At 40.9% G+C, this 17,636-nt stretch overlaps 1 protein-coding gene across 1 annotated transcript in view; it reads right to left on the bottom strand.

Annotated features, from left to right (window-relative positions):
• Nucleotides 1-17,636, bottom strand: part of tafa5a (TAFA chemokine like family member 5a) — a gene marked incomplete at both ends in the record, with an annotated part of 99,347 nt that overhangs the window by 44,083 nt on the left and 37,628 nt on the right. The window contains one exon of the mRNA XM_083906799.1: nucleotides 2,022-2,171. Within this exon, the coding sequence (XP_083762925.1) occupies nucleotides 2,022-2,171 (150 nt within the window). The remainder of the gene's footprint in view (nucleotides 1-2,021; nucleotides 2,172-17,636) is intronic.

Below are 17,636 nucleotides of genomic sequence, written 5' to 3'. Positions count from 1 at the left end.
AAGCGCTTTAAATTGCTTATGTATATGAAATAGGCTCCGCACAGGAAGAGTCCTTTTCCTCGCCTCCGCTGTGACAGCACCGGGGCGTTTTACAGTTTTGATTTTGCTGTATTATCGCGTCCCCTAAGACATATCAACAATATGAGAATGAATATCATTTTCAGGGTTTTTTTTATTTGTGTTTCCCAGTGGACTTGTGTGAACCTCTACAGCTGCTATCCACCTGCACGGGTCTCTAAAAAGCCAGCTGATAAGCCGAAGCTCTTCAAAAAGAAAAAAAAAAAGATGAGGAGTATCTAGCGGGAACAAACTGCTACGGTGCTCCACAAAGCGCCCGCTGCGACAAATACCTCGTGATAAAATCTGGGTACTGTGGTTTTATGCTATATCTATGCGACTTATTCACCGGCATAAGAGTGGGGACAGAAGACTGACTGATCCTTTCTAAGAGATCCCGATTCTCCTTTGAAGGACTTAGAGGGAAGAACACAAATCTCAGTGTGTAGCCGTTTGGTTAAAAGGAGGGAAATAAATCAGTTGAAAAAGGTCAAAACCTCTTAAATCGTGTTCGGGCTCCACCTGTCACACAAACCGGCATAACCTTCTGTCCTTCTTTCTCGCATGTTGCGCAAAAATCCGTTGCCTCCTAAGATCGGCCCGGCGAAACCAGCCGCACAGGGCGCTGAGCGTTCAATCACAGATACATCTGTGCCTTCACGAAAAAAGGTAAAACAAGACCTCAACATCGTTCGAACAAACAGAGCTGTTGATTCTGCCTTGACCTGTGCATTTGGCCTCCACTCCCTTCACAGGTTGGGGGCAACGTCAAGTGAGGCAGACACGTTGACAGCACCGTGAGAGGCTGCAGCCTCAGAAAAAGAAGAAGGGGAATCTCAGAGTCACTAGGACTTCAAAGATTATGGTCAACTACGTTGATAATCGATTTGAACAACTTTTCAGATTTTGCAGCTCCTTAAATGTGAATATTTTCTGGTTACTTTGCTCCGTGTAACAAAGAAATCCTTAAAAACTAAATCAAAACAAAGGCATTCGAGAACATCATCATTTCCAGGTTGGGTGAACAGTGGCCCCATCTGATGACTTTAAATTATCGCCACACAGGTAGAGTTGTTCATTTTAAAAAGTGGAATCGCAATTTAATCAATGCAATTAGCAAATCAGGGCTGCTATGTCAATTAAAAGAAGAGTCATACCATCTAGGCTGTTACTTTTTTAGCAGGAATATCGATAGCCGCTCAAACTTTGACCCGAAAATAAACTTTGACCCTAAAATGTACCCCAAATTCTTATAGAACCAACCAATTTGTTATTGTTCAGTGTATTTCCATATTTGATTACTGCATTGTCCTTTATTCCTATACCTTTTCAGTATTTACATTTTATACAAATAAATTTAATCTCTCTATCTAAATCTGCACACATGACACATACGGTAACATGATAGTAACAATAATAAAAAAAAGCAGTCTGAATTTACTTAACAGCTACGGTTCTGTAATTGCCTCCTACCTATGTTCTCGAATTGCATTTTAATTACGGTGTGCAGCAGCAGCGGTAGCAGACAAGATTATTTTCTAAAGATCAATTTTATGAAAGTTAATCGTTTGCCATTTGAAGTACTGGAGAATTGTAAGAAAGGAATATTAATTTGCAGATCTTTAAACTGCGTTTTTTAAATAAAAATCTAAACATAGTGACATAGAGGGCTGAGATATTGAGATTGGCACAGTGGTATTTTTGGCTTGAAAAGTCATTGTCAAAGACAGTTACGTGACCCCCTTTGCCTCACATCATAGGTTTATCCACCTTAATCCCAGACTTTAAAAAAAAAAAAAAAAAGGCCAAACCCTAACTGCCCTGAGCCTTGTGATTGGATTTAACATTGAGATTTGGTAGAATTTTACACGATTCACTGTAAATGTCAAACATGCCTTCAAAAATTACAAAACATTCTCATTATCAGAGTAAATGCGAGATTTAAGCCAGGACAACCCCCTTACCGTCCACACAGGCAGGCCGGGCTCTTGTAGTTCCAGCGATCTGGCCCTTCTTACAGGCGCAGCGGGCTGTCTGCCTGGCGATGGTCCGCCGTGGTTGGCTGCTGTCCCTGTCCAGCGTCACAATCTCACATGTCCCCGCTGCCAGCTGGCCTGGAAACGAAATTACACCACAAGATGGGAGGTCAGAGGCACGAAATCATAAACAGGGCAAAACAAAACTAGCCCGTCTCTCATGTTAGATTTGTTTTGTGGAGCCGAACTGAGGACAGTTCTTTTGAGGTCGGACTGCAGCACCTCACACGAGTGCATACTGTATCAGTGCATCATGTGTATCATGGTCTTAAAGTAAAGAACAACACTTATGTTTTTTTGTACCAAGAGACACAGGACATTTTTTTTTTTTACTCATTTTATTTAGTCCTAAAGCAACATGACTAATAAAGCTTTGGTTCAATTATGTCCCTTCCAACTCGCTAACACACATAAGCAACACCTACTTTATTATCACATGCTTCAGTTGGTGATCAAAGATGCAATTAACAAGCCAAAATATACAGGGAGATGATTTGTTTTCATCCATATTGACCAACCCCATCTCAAATACGGGTTGGACAATAATTATCAATGCATAATGTTTTGAAATGTTCAAATCCCTTTTGTTTATTTAAAAGAGTGAATTTACTAAGTGTGATTTATTGCCGAGTTATTGACGAGTGACGTTGAAGTCATGAGGAGATCATACAACTTTATTTAGAGCATTACTGTACAACGCCATATCTGAAAAACCCACCAAATATTCCATATGTAGTGTCATAAATACAAAACTCTCAAAAACCCCGGACAGCTTCAGTGATCCCTCAGTGTCCCGCATGGAAACACTGCAGTGGTTCACAAATGTGCCTCAGGTTTCTTTAAGAGACAATGGTGAAGAAATTACTTTTAAATTTCCGCCAAATCTAAAGACGACCCACAAGCTAATTCTCATCAAGAGCCACATCCTATCAGCCCACCTCTTTCAAGGTAATGTACCCATTAGACACAAATGAAAGGCATGAATACTGATGAACTTTGTAATTGCTGCCTCGCCTCCCTGTCTTACACACACATCCTCCTTGTATTCAATCGAGTGACCTTTGCTCCAGTAGCCAGGCCCTTGCTGCTTGCAAATTAACCTTTGTCTCTGTGCTGAGGCCCTCGGGTGCCATCCTTGAGAGGCTTATCAGGAGCTAATTGTGATTGGCAAGAGGATGGAAGTTGTGATTAAATCTGGACTTGAGTCCAGAACACTTGGGTGGCTGGCTTAATGAACTGAGCTGCGAGGGGTCACACCTGGGGTAATGGGGATCTATCAGGATTCATCCACACATTGGTACCTGTAGTGGCTGTGGCCATATGGGGAGACAATACAGTATGCTTTAAAAATTAACCAATGGCAAATAACATCAGTGCAAAGTTGCACTTAAAACTGCAGTGCATAACTTTTTGAATATGAATAAATATCCATTACATTCAAACCATTGTCAAATAGGTTTGCACATTGCTGATTAAGCCTATCAGCTCTATAAGAATGTGTCTAATGGTGTTTTTCCACTAAATTCAAATCACTGATGTAAGCCTCATGGGTCTGCTGCCACCTACTCAAATGCTCTCATAAAGGCTTATGCTACCCCTCGACTACTCTGTTCATCCAAAGATTGGAATGACCTAGTGAGTGCTACCAAAAAGGGGGCATCCCTGTCTATCTTCACGAAGCTCTTGAAAACCCAGCTCTTCCAAGAGCATCTTCTGTCCCAGCACTTATCATTATCTTGTAATCTGCAACATTAACCAGGGAAAAGTCTAAAATCTCGACCTTTAACGGAGGAGTCTGGCGTATTTAGTAACAGCACTGCCACGATCGGTGACCAGCATCATAAACCAGAAACCAAACAGGTACTGCATAAACGCACAGAAGTGCCAGTGCATAAGGACACAAGACTCAGCTGTCCACCTACGTCTGAAGGTCCCAGGGGTTCAATACCTGCTTCTTTCCATTAGTTCGCCAGAACTGAAAAAGCCTTTTCGATGAGATGGAAACGTCTTCAACTCATCTCAAGCAAGTCCAGCCACACAGCAGGAAACAGGTTGGAATATGACACAAACACAAAACAATGAAGTGAAGCTGTATAAACAAACGTTCTTTCAGTCAGGTCTGATAGTTTTACAGCATACAAATGTTTTTCTTCACAATACCTTAACTGAGGTAGAATAAGACCAACGAAAATGACCAAATGTCATGTTGTTATACCAAGACTGGCTCCTTTTGTTGCATATAAGTTGGAATAACAATTAATTTGACAACGTAAGAACTGATTTGATTACAGACACACTGATATACATGAAGAAAAATGTAGTGATACCATTAACACCAACAATAGCTGGACAATGAAAACCATGCATCTACAAAATGTCAACTGTTAATGAGCTAAGAAAATACGCTCATTAAATTTTTTTGTGATGGTCTAATTGTTTTTAAATGGTCTATTAAGCAGTGGTCTAGATAAAGTAGAATTATTGTCAGTCCATAAAGGACCACATATTTAATTTATGAAAAAGCAAACGTATCATAAACTTCAAAATGTGACACTTATTCTGTGTCTTATGTGTGGCCTGTTGATTTATCTATAAACTTACAATGTTTACGAGGAATCCTATTTAAAAAAGAGGAAAGGACTTTGCATGGAAGTTGTGTTTGTGTTTATCATCCGAGGCCAACTGAAGTGAACACGCTCCCTCGTGATGATGGCTCATTGTGAGGTAATACAAGCAGAATGAAGCTTAGTTTTCCAGTGATTATACACGAAGGAAAACATGATTGTGAATGTTTACATGCAATCTCTTTCCAACACATCTCACCAAATCCACGCACACTGGTCCTTCGACACTGGATGCTTTTGTTCAAAATTGCACCCCCTCTCCCCCCATAAATATTAGGAATGCACCTAATGGTTATTTACACTTATTATGTCGAATATTTTCCAGATTAATCAATTAGTTAGCTGGTTAATGAAACTCATTATTTTGGTAATCATTTGATCAAAGTGGAATGGGAATCGGTATCTGTCAATATCGGTCCAGCACTTGAAAAACCACTGGTACGGGTATCGGACAGATGTGAAATCTAACACAATACAAAAATCCTACATGTCGCATGTTTCACTATGTACAAGAGCATTTTAGCTGAGTCATGTTTGAGGCTGTCTAGTTCTTCTTTTCGGTAAAAACAGTCTCTGTTTATACAGTATGGAGAATTATGTCTTTGGAATGACTCGGCACAAATGTGTTGTTAACAGCTTCACAGTTCATAAAGGGTCTAAAAATGATGAGTTTGCGAAATCGGTATCAGACATAAAAAATGTACTAATTAATTATATGCGTATATTCTGTCACTGTCAGAGAGCATGTGTGTGTGTGTGTGTGTGTGTGTGTGAGAGAAATTTATCTTCCCCCCAAAATAAAATTATCACTCAACTCCCTCCTGCAACTCTTCTGTCATCTTTGGCTGATGCTGGATAATGACTTGTCATGTAAGCCCTATGTGTGCGTGTGTGTGAATCTGTTCATGTGTGCATGTTTGCTTCATGCATTCAGCCCCAACCACCATCTCAGCAGATGTTCTTCTCCCCTTCCCTGCTCCCAGCTTCCTCTCTTTGTGAGTTCCACGTCCTTTAGAACTTTCTTATATTCCTAAGAAGCTCAAAAAGACCATTCGGATAGCTCAGGTACTCACACGGCTGTAGCACTTAAGGGTGTGTGTGTGTGCGCGTGTGTGTTTTTGTGTGTGTAATTGACAGGCACAGAGACTGAAGGCTGATTTGATGCTGCAATTCTTAGTGGAAGGAGCTCATTAAATGCCTGCATTTCATCAAACGGTGGCCTTGTTTTTACAGTCACAGCTGTAGCTGCTGGGAAACCGAATGTTGTTGTTCTGCAATGTTTGTCTTCTACAGAGCTGTACTGATTTCATGGGGGTGATAAAGAATCTTCTAATTTTAAACCTCTTACAAAAATATGACAGTTGCGCACTGTCCTATAAAAGGATTTCAATAAGAGTGTATTGCTGGCATTGTGTGTATCAGTCAACAATGAGTTAAGGACAGAATCGTGGGAAAATTCGAAATCCTCAGGATATCTGGAATGTTGCAGGGCTAACCCAAAAGTGCAATTTACCGTAAATACGCGACAGTTTGTGCTATTAGAAAAAAAAAAACAATGGTTTCAGAAAGCTGAGAAGTTGCACGTCAAAGACAATATGTGGTTATTACGGTAATTTCGTTCGCGCTATTGCAGGAAGTCATATAGTTTACATTGTTTGCCTATTTTTGGACATTGAGGGAGAGACTCAAACACGTTATATGAAATATGTTTTATACTGTTCAAATTTCCCGTTCACGCTCACGAGCCCCGAGTTGACCGTTAGCATAGCAGCTAACGCTAGCCTCCTAGACCCATTCTACGCTCATACATTCACACACTCGCATAACCAAACAATGTTATATACACACACGCACGCACGTGCGTTCGTTCTATATCGCTCCGCGCTGCATGCGCACACAATAATGAGCTGTTGTTAACTGAACGCCAATTATAATTAAACACGAGACGTCACATCACCGGTAAACTAAACAACACACTTGCGGTTGCGGTCACAAACGAGCCGAGCCCCGAGTTGACCGTTAGCATAGCACATAAAGCTAACCTCCTCATCCCCATTCATACGCTCGTACATTCACAGAACCAAACATTCGTATATACACACACAGGCACTACGGCCATTCGCATTTGCATCCCACTTCCCTTCCACATTCGCACTTCTGTACATATCGTTCACTCACCTGCAAAAACAAGGTGTACTCTCGCTGTCAGTACCATGGTCACCGGCATCACGTAAACGCCCATGAACGCGCACGCTGCGTTCTATGACGCACGCTGCGTGCCCCGCGTCAAACGACTGATGCCTGTGCCTAGCGCACCACCTACTGGACGTTCGCATACAACAACAACAACAAACAAAGGCCATAGAAACAAGGGAAATGTGTGGAGGGAATAGTTTTCTTTCTTTTGTTCTAACTAAAACGTTGTGTTTTTCTTGATTTTAAATTGTAAATACACTATTTTAACATACAATACATTGTACGTAATTCCTTATTAAGTTATTCAAACAGCTTTTGCAAATGTTAAGTTTTAAAGTTAAGCTTCAATTGACTGTAAAAGATGCAGATAAACATAGCACAGCAATATCACAATAAAAAGTATTGCACTCCAATGCAACAATGAGATTCAAGATGTGAATTGTTTCCATTAGGTATTGTTTTTTTGGGGGTTTTTTTTAACTGGCATGCATCACTGAACAATGAAAAACAGATCAATTAAACTAAAATGAATGCTATTAATTGTTAAGCTCAACCCATAGTTGATTAACAAAGTCATTAACATTCAATGTGCGTCTGCATGATGCATCCAACAACTTTTAATCTGTTTTAATCTGGACCAAAGTGACGGCCTGACATGAGCATCACTAAGCTGGGATAATAAAACTAGCATCAAATGCAATGTTGATCTGTTTTTTTTCCAGTCTACGCTGCACAGCCTACTGAATTTGAGTGGTGAATATAGATTACCTGAGATTATACAGACATTAGTCTTTAGAGAACTGCAAAAAAAAAAAACATTCAGGTTTTGCTTCAGAAACAATCATTCTAAGATACCAAGCAGTCTAAAATACTCTGAGAGAGACCTTGGTTTTGGTCTTCTGGTAAAGTAAGAGTTGACTTTATTCTTCTATGAAATGTATTTTCCTAAAAAATAAATAAAGAATGTATTCTTTCTCTTTCTATTGGCTTGGAGGGATCTGCAGCAAAGGTTAGAGAATATCACAGGATTACTCCGCTGTCCAGAAATGGCAACTCTAGATTTTTGTCCAGAAAACAACCAATATTCTTTTTTTAACATACAATTTCCATGCAAAGCTCATCCTAAAGAGAGGAAATACTGATCCTTTTATTCTGGAATTCTTTCACAAATAGTGCAAAAAAAAAAAAAAAAAAAAAAAAAACTGTTCTACCAGGTATTCTCAGAAACTATCCCAACACTCGTAGCAGTCGTGCAATGATTTATCATCGCCCTTATCAGCCACTGTTGTCGAGCAGTTGTCAGCATGGCCAGCCAAATGGCTGATTAAAATGTATGTGCGGGCACCCTAGAGTGAAATGAAAGCTCCGACTGTGGCAGAAGATGGATTTATGTGGCTGACCGTATGGCTTAATACAATGAAATGTTATTGACATGCTCCTTTGCTTTATTATTTCTCCTCTCGCTCCTCAGTACATTACAAGTGCTCGGCCATACACGGCAATGAAGGGGTGGAAGACGTTCTTCCTCATTCTTCTTCTGCTTCCATCTTTTCCCCAGATGTCATGAGATTATATTAATATGATATTATCTTTAGAAAAAAAAAAAAACTGGGTCTTGCTGTTGCTGTTCAAAATATCAAAACACAACTAGGAGCTGCTTTTTAGAGCCTAAATGTGCTGATTCAAATGCTTAGACACTTTTGAAATGTGTGGTTTCGGCTCAGTAGGAGGGGGGTAGGTATAGTTCTTTTTTTTTTTTCTGTCCTTTGAAAAGCTGCAGTGTGCTAGAGACACACTGGGATTGCATACTGTGCCGCACTAGCACCAGCTTTTTTTTTTTTTGTCCAACAGTGTCTCTCTAAATCTGCCACAAAAACAGAAACTGAAAATACTCCAACGGTCAATGGCATTTAAATTAGTTGTGATTTTACAGTCAAACTCGTGCCAGCGTGAAGGATTTCGGGCTTCGGTCCAAAAAACATTGCAAATAAATGTTTGCTGATGGTAAATCTACACCATATCGGAGAGATCTCAAGAAATTAAAATGACATTAATCTCGCTCTGAGTGAGTGGAATGCATCGCTGTCAGTGGTGGTTGGACGCTTTTACATCGGGCTGTATGTGGCGTGAGGATTCAGACTGAGGAAAGTCTGAGAAGAATCCACCTTACATGTGAACGCACCCTCTGTTTTCTGCCAATTAGTGCACACTCTACTTGATGAAGGACCACGGTGTGATCCAACTGGCTCTTTGGCTCACCATGTAGACACCGACAGCTTGACTGTCAAGATAATGAAGAAAAATTCAAAAATCTTTCTATGATCAAAAACAAGATTGTAAACAGCAACTTTTTAGACGGACTTCATGGAATTCATGGAGTTTTTTTTTGCTGTGTCAGTCAGTGAAGTTGTAGGTTTCAAGTTGACAAAATATTTTTGTGTGTGTATTCAAGTGTCCGTCACTCTGTGAAGGGACAACGGAGACAGCAAGGGCTGCGATTGGTCCTTAGGACAGGCCGAGCTAACGCTGCTGTGTGCCGGGTCACAGTGCGCACCAAGCGTCCACAGAGACGGAGCTGATCACCGCCGACAACGTCGCTGCCAAACTATAAATACGTCATTATCGTCATACACAAACCACCATGTTTAGACTCTAAATGGCCAATTTCTCGCCTCAAATGATCTTAAAACTGCGTTTCGGGACAGAAAAATATTTATTACAGGTGAGAAACGACCAGTGATTCAATGTTATTCCGCTGCAACAACAACAACAGTCTTCAACAGTGCCAAAAGCACAACAACCTTGAGTAGCGACCCCTACTGATAGGGTGGGAAATTGCAGTGCGTATCCGGCACCACGACGGAGAACTATGAAGGCTCGAGGGGTACCCGCGGTTACGCAGTCGGAGAAGTATAATGTGGCCTATAGTCTATATCAGGGGTGTCAAACATACAGCCCGTGGGCCAGAACCGGCCCACCAGAGGTTCCAATCTGGTCCGCAGGATAAATTTGTGAAAATTTAACATAATTATTAAGATAAGATAGTCCTTTATTTGTCCCCCAGTGGTGAAATTTACATTGTTACAGCAGCAAAGAGAGTAAAGATAATAAAAAAATAAACATGCATTACCAAAAAATGAGTTAAAATAGAATGTAGAATGTACATTATACAGACAGTTTACAGAATGTAATCATAATGTTTTGTGCCTTTATAGATCCACCGTGATCTGTAAGTTGTAATGTAAATCACGGAGAGATCAAATGTGGTCCTCTGGTCTTTAATTCATGAATTGTAGAAAATGAAATGCATTTTAAAAATGTTGCTATAGGCAGGTGTTTCTTATTTACCAGTTATGTACGTGTACAATGCCACATCTTTCTGCAACGACTCGTAGGGGCAATATCATATCGATGATTCAGTTTTCTGAGCAATTATTTCCAACGAACAGTGCCGACAATGGTATCCCAAGAAAGTGAAAGTCACACTTGGTTGAAAATAATGTGAATACGAGTATATGCACATATACATTTGAGTGATTTATGATTTACGGCTCCATATAAATATCTGAAAGCCTCGGATACAAGGTATTGCTTTTTGTGGATAGAAATATTTACCAACGCCATTGAAGAAAAAGTCATGCAGTCATCCATATATATCTGACAACAGTGAAATGCAGTACCTGGCAGTCTGTGTGTGATAAGAGTCAACAACATAGTACATAATCTATTTGTTTACACTGCTTATGTCAAAGTATCGATGAAGATCTACAGATGGAGGTTTGCTTTTTTTTTTTAATGGACTCACTCTGCTGCACTGATAGTGGACAATCTAATGGTAAAATAGCTGATTAGAAACCTGCAGGAGCTATTCTACGCCTTGCACGATAAGGAACTGACTTTGACGTCCTCAGTCGTCAGTGGCTTAAAATACGCTGTGTAAGGTGAGGAACTTATAAGTCCTGAAATATAACGTATCGATGTGTGCATTAACCAACACTGTTGTCATGGTGTCTCTGAGGGTGCTGGATGTTTTTGGCCTAGTTTTGTGGGGACCTAAATGTAGTCAGATGATGGGGGTTTTTGTCTTCAAAAGTCGTAAAAGTCTTTTTGTGTGAGTTGTAATGCACAACGTCTCTTTTCTAATCATCAAAACAGCCCTGAAACCAAAAAAATCCCTTTACCATTTTTTCTACTTAACGCTATAGAAGGCAGCTTGACGTAGCCGCAAACTATCATCACATCTGTTCTGCTGGAAAGCACAGTGAAGGTGCAAGTTAGACATTTTGCCCCAACTAAAAATGTTATATCACTCCTCCAGCATGCCACAGCTGTTCGAAAAAAGGAGAGAGAAGAGAGAGTCTGGCGCCAAGACGGCAAGTCTGAAATCTCATTTTGGATCCAAACATTGCATTAGTAGAACCTTGATGTCATTGCTCTACCCTGAGGCCCAGTGGGCTAGTTTTTAAATGAATCCTTTTAACAAGCCTAATCAGAGGCTGCTCAAGCCAACTGAACATCGCATGGTGGAACAGGAAGGAGAGCACAGCAGACAAATGTACTGCTTTAGGGAAAAGAGTCGACAGGGACCCACGATGACGTGCAAGAGGGGAGGGAGGTACAGAACCAATGAGTATGCATTTATTTATATTCTTATTTTGAGTTTGACAGTGAGGGAAAATATAGGGTGTCCCTCATTTTTTTTACAGGTGTGCAGTTTAACCCTTTACCGCCTAACCCTCAAAATGTCCGTCTGGACCAGAGAATGTCCTGTAACCAAGTGCTTTTGTCCATTTTTCCAGAATAACTTCCAATATCTGGCAGTTATTCACAATTTACTGCATGTTAAAATACTGTTTTAACAATTTAAAATAAAGGAAAAAAATTGGAACAGTATGAAATGTATTTACACTAACATGTTTTGAGTCTTTGGCCCCGTCCCAATACCTCCCCTAACCCAAAATTTTGTGCATTCTCGTGTAGGGGGGAGCATGAGGGAGTGCGATTTTGCGGGCTTAAAACGAAGTGGAAGATGAAATGACCCATAATGCTTTGCGAATTCAGCGAGCCGGCTGATTTTTGGCGGCCACATCTGCAGAGGAACAAGTTCCTTGTAAGTATATTGTTCGCAAATAAGCATGTTACAATGTTGACATGTGTTGGAATATGTTGGTTTGATATACATCCACAGGACCGTTGAGCTTTGAACACTAATGTCAGAAAATAACGGACGATTTATGAAAGCAGCTCGCTAACTAGCTAACAAGCTAGCTAGATTGCGGCTATTTGCCGAGAGCTTCGAGAGCGTAGTAGCTCGCTCCACCGGTATAATTGTCAACATGTGACGTAGGTTAGCACGTTTGTTATGTTCACTGCGCTAATTAGCATATAGCGGTGTCCCAATTGCATCGGGAAGCCAATTCCTTCAACGAGGGGAATTTACGGTCGAGGGCACTCCAAACCAAGTGGAAATTTTAAGGGGGGGAGATATGGGACGGGGCCTTTGTCTCTCCACATGCAAAAACAGGACACAAAATGGAAACTACAGGTGTTCTCCTCTCTGATTCGTGGGCTTCCCGCAACAACAGCTAGTGACCGTCACAGTAATCAACACACGTTGGAATTGTTCCCCGACAGCACAAACTGTCGCACAACTACAGGGGAATGCAGAGTGCGCTTGAGCCAACGTGTCATCAGCGTTTAAGGGTTAGATAATGCATTTTGGATGACATTGCAACATCAATTTGTATCTTTATAGCAGGTAATTGGATGATACATTTTCTCCCATTCTGTTTAAAAAAAAAAAAAAAAAAATTATTAATAATTAATGTTTTGCAGAGACCAGCCGCAAAAATAACATCGCTTACTAAATAAACTGATAATTCAGTACTACATTATGATTATAACATATAGCAACCATTTATCATATCACAACCCTGCAGAAGAGGCACATTGAAAGGGATCATTTACAATGGTTCATGGTACGCGCAGTTCCTTTACTCGTTATCATTTTTCCACACTGTGTTGTACATTTGTCTTTTCTTCTCTCCCCAATACCTCTTGTGTCAAAAAAATGAGAGTAAACTGAGGAAATAAATGGGGGAAATTTACTTCCTGAAATAGAGGTGCTCTAAAAGTAGGTCATCAGCGCTACAGTCTCCAGGGACTCGGAAGGTTTTGTGGAACGTGGATTTTGTTCACTTCCAACAGAACCGGGGTGTTTCTAGCCTTTTAGCTGCGTTAAGCTTTTTAATAAGAGGAGCGATGTCTTCTCATTTTGGAAATAAAGGTAGAGATCAGAGAGCGACAAAGTCCTTCTCGCTTCTCGGCAGCTGCAGGAATATAATTGACTCGTGCCTATAAAGAGCCAAGTACTTACAAAAGAAATTAAAAGGGAGAAAACCCCTCCATGGCAAAGTTCCACCATGTTGTAACAAGTATAGCTGAGAGAAATAAAGAACCCTCAGTCTGTCAGGACTCACGTACACATCATTTCCCCCCCCCCCCACTGCCTTTGCACTGATAGAGTAACCGAAAACTCTTTATGAAGCTTGGCTTGAAATTATTAATACCCTGCCTTTGTTTCCATGAGTCAGAGAAAGTTCTGGAGACAATTCTCATTGGGCGCACTTTCCTCATAATGACCGGGTAGAGGCAAGAGAGAGAACTGGCTGGTCTGGCTGATCTATTTTTGGGGGGGGAAACGAGCTTCTAGAAGCTTTGTTTGCTTCGTGGAGCCACTCGGAAAAGTGATTTGAGTTTTTTTTTTTTTTTTTTTTGCTGCTTTTTTCTCTAAAATGCTTGGGCAAGCATCAGGAACACAGTAGCCCTGATATACACTGAAGCATAAACGCATGCACTTATGAAGAATGGAAGCAAAAAAAAAAAAAAAAAGCATACATAAATATAACCACGACACAGAAGCCAGCCTCCTCAGCGTCTTAACAGAACGTTGTCATGCAGCCACAGCAACGGCTAAATACAGGGAACGCTGCTTCCTACACGTTTCATTAAAACGCTCTCTCTTCCCCTGCATGTTCTCGGATTTTAAAACGACAACACAGAGCCGACAACACTTTTAAGCTTGGATTTTTCAGGTGCATTGACTATTCTACAGTCACGGTGTTACTTTTTAAATCCGAAATTTCGGTTATCGAATTTTTCTGTTCCAACCTGTTGAGGAAACGTCAAACCTTCAAAAAGGGACATGGGACTGCCTGAAGTAATTAACATGTGGTCCAGTAGAGGGCACTGTGAGGAAAGATTGGCCTTCATAAGCAAAAAAAAAAAAAAAAGTGACATAATATTCTTCTGTCAGGACAATCATGACAAAAGCAGCATGCAGTGGTATTTTTTATAAAAAAAATCTAATTTTATAGGTCAAAAATTAAGAAAATTACCAATTACTGAGTTCTTGTTAGATGCACTCCTAACGACGATTGTTCGAATTTCAGTTTTAGAATCGAAATTTTACTTTAATTCGGACAGAGCGAGCAATTTGTCTGCCACGTGATGCTAGCAACTCATAAATAAAAACATTTCCCGCCATTTTGCAGACTACGCGACCGATCGTGAATATCAAAGAGCTGAGTATAAAGAAACCTCACTCAGGATCCAGGTTCGCTTTTATGTATGAATACAGATTAGGAGATGTCTTTACGACACATAATTACCATTGTAAAGCATGTTTTTTTTTTTATTTTCTTATGCATTGACTTGTGATTGAATACATTCAATCGAGGACCCTGTGTAGCTCAATAATGAAGCAAGGGCCTCGTCTTTTTTTTCTTTTTTTTTTTCTACCGTGACCTTGTGTAAAGCATGTAAAGAATGGTGTTTTCCCTTGAGGGAGCTTCTTCTCCCCGGCGTTAGTGTTTTAGAATAATGAACTCGGCTTAATAACAGGGTTCTTTGCATGAAGCAATGAATGATCATCAATTAAAACGGTGGGAGGAAAGGGAAAACAAATGACCCCGGTAACCCTTGGTTACACGGGGAAAAAAAAGCTTCTGTGAATAGACACACACACGCATACACATGCACAGCAGCGCCACTACACTACAGCAATTAAGCACATTTTCCACCCCTGGAGGATACATCACTGCAGGGCAATGATGATAAGGTAAAGTCCCTTAAATGTTGCTATGATTTCGCAAACTAAAGACCCTTGGGTGAACGTGCAAAAGTCCAATCATTTCTCTCTGCCTGCACTCCTAAGGGAGAGCAGCAAGGGATGTCAGAAAGTCTTAGGCTCCTGATCATCTGCAAATATTCCTTCATGCATGTGTATACGATAGCTACCTGAATATCAAGCACGTGTTCGAACTTCTTTGTATTCCTCCTCCCATCTCCCCCCCCCCCCCCCCCCCCCTCCGTTTATTCTCTAGCTGACACACAGGCCACTCAGCAGGTGGTGGAAAATTCACAATTTACAACCGGCGCTCGGACAAAAAAATATCAGCTGCACAAAGCTTCTTCTTTTAAAAGGAAACGCCAACTCAAAAAGAAGATTCTCCCCCGTTGTTGTTGTGCGGATCCTTTGGATTCTGTAAAGACACGTTTTTCGAACGTGACAGGAAGAAAAATGTGGAGCTGGTGGAGAGAGGAGAGCCGGGAGGAAAAACGAAGCTAACCTCCAAGTCAAAGTCATGCTCGCCAACATGGAAAGAGTAATGGATTGATGTTTTCTACGCCGGGGCGTCGCAGAAGCTTTGCAGCTCAGCTGACGGTGCTGTCAGCTCTGAAGTCAGCTCTTCAGATATGTAACTGCAGTTTTGGGGCCACAGGTGCCACGGAGACTGGAGTCGGCAGTGATGGCAAAAAAGGAGGAACTTGGAAGAAATGCGTGGTAATAATTGCCACCAAAGCTTTAAGACGGAATTCAAGATGTATGTTGTCCCCCTGCATACATATACTGAAAATATGGTATGCACTAAAAATAAAGAGCATGAACTTGGCTACATTATTCTGTTCCAATCCACCCGAGAGAGTCGAAACTGAGCCCGGCCTGAGCACAACAAGCAATATATGATATATGATCTGAGAAATAAAAGTGCTAAATAGGACCATATAAGGTTCTTCGGCTTGTCCTCACAGGAAAACCCTTTTTGGCTCCAGGTAGAAAGGTTCTACAAAGAACCCTTTTAAAACCCTTTATTCAGGAAAGGGCTTTTAAAGGCCTTCTCTGGATCAAAATGGTTCGTACTGGAACCCTTGAAAAGCCCTCTCTTCGGGAAAGGGTTTTTCAGAGATAAATGATTCCAGGTAGAACCCCAGCCCTTGTGGAAGGACCCTTTTGGAACCCTTATTTCTAAGAGTGTATGATATTGAACCTTACCTGAGCCAAATGTACTCAATGACATATGTGTTGGATTACCACAGGAAAGGTGATCGAATGCAAACCAATGCATCCCGTTGGGATCAGGTTGGGAATCGACGCTCTATTCTACGCGACAAAACCATCATTAACGCATCAATACGAGAGGAAACTTTTGACCTACAGTGTTTCTTTACATTCTAAAGCAATTGCAATTCAGCTGTGGAAGAAATCAATCAATTGACATTTGAATAAATGGCAAAATGTAACTTGTAACTAAACCTTTAACACCTAAGCCATCTGGACTTCTTTGCTCATTTTTAACCACAAACAGGCCAGAAAATGTCCTGTAAAGTGCTTTTGCCTATTTTCCAGACTAACTTTCAATACCTGGCAGTTATTTACAATTTACTGCATGTTAGTTGACCAGATTGAAATTTGCACAGTATAAAACATATTTTAAAATAACATTTGTTTGAGTTTTTGTCCCAATGTACAGGTGGTTTTTTTTCCAACTCTCTCCTCTCTGGTGACTAAGACTCCGATTCACCGGCTTCCTGAAACAGCGTGAGTGAAATTAGTGTAATAACCACACGTTGGCTTTGACTTGCAACTTCCCAGCTTTCAGAAGCCGTTGGAATTGCACAAACCGTCGCGCAATTACGGTAATGCAATTAATGTGGTAAGTACAACAAAGTACTCAGAATGCATGCAAAGGACGTTCGTTTAAACCAGGACTACACTTATGATCAGACTTGCCCACAAACCATGAAAAAAAAGAATGAAAGAAAAGAAAAGGACTATTCTGCTGGGAAAAAATAGTTATATAGTAGTGCCCCCTTTTTTGTGATGTAAACGCATCTTTCTATAAATTAAGTTGCGTCTGACCGTCTGTCCTTCTGTGACCGTTGGTGTCAATGGTGTGCATCCTTGATTTTCACACTTTTAATTTTCGCTGATCACACTACACCAGGCAGGCAGCGGCTCATCAGCAGCAGCTGCGCTGTCTGGGGCGGGGAGGTGGGAGTGAAGAGGCTGTCCTCATGGCGGGTGAGACATTTTCACACGATTCGCAACAGAACATGGACCAATATGCGGGGCACATATTTATTTTGCATTAGCATGCTACTACTTTGCGGCTAACTTGGCGATACTGTTGCCAAAGGTAAGCTTGCGGTTAGCATTAGCGTAGGGCTAACATAATACAAACACTGTGCAACCTCATGAGGCACAACACAAATGTTAGCCTTTACGTTCCTTATCATGCATTACCATAACTGAAAAATCTTCTTCAGCTCCCACTATAGGAATACATACTTCCTACGGGCACTGCACTAGTGTTCTTGCATACAGGACAGCAGTCATTCATGTTGAGCCTTTATTTTATGGCGACCTGGTTGACACTTGGCC

This window comes from Microchirus variegatus, assembly GCF_963457635.1.
Source record: "Microchirus variegatus genome assembly, chromosome: 20".
Lineage (NCBI taxonomy): Eukaryota > Metazoa > Chordata > Actinopteri > Pleuronectiformes > Soleidae > Microchirus > Microchirus variegatus.
This window is presented reverse-complemented; position numbering and strand designations above follow the sequence as displayed.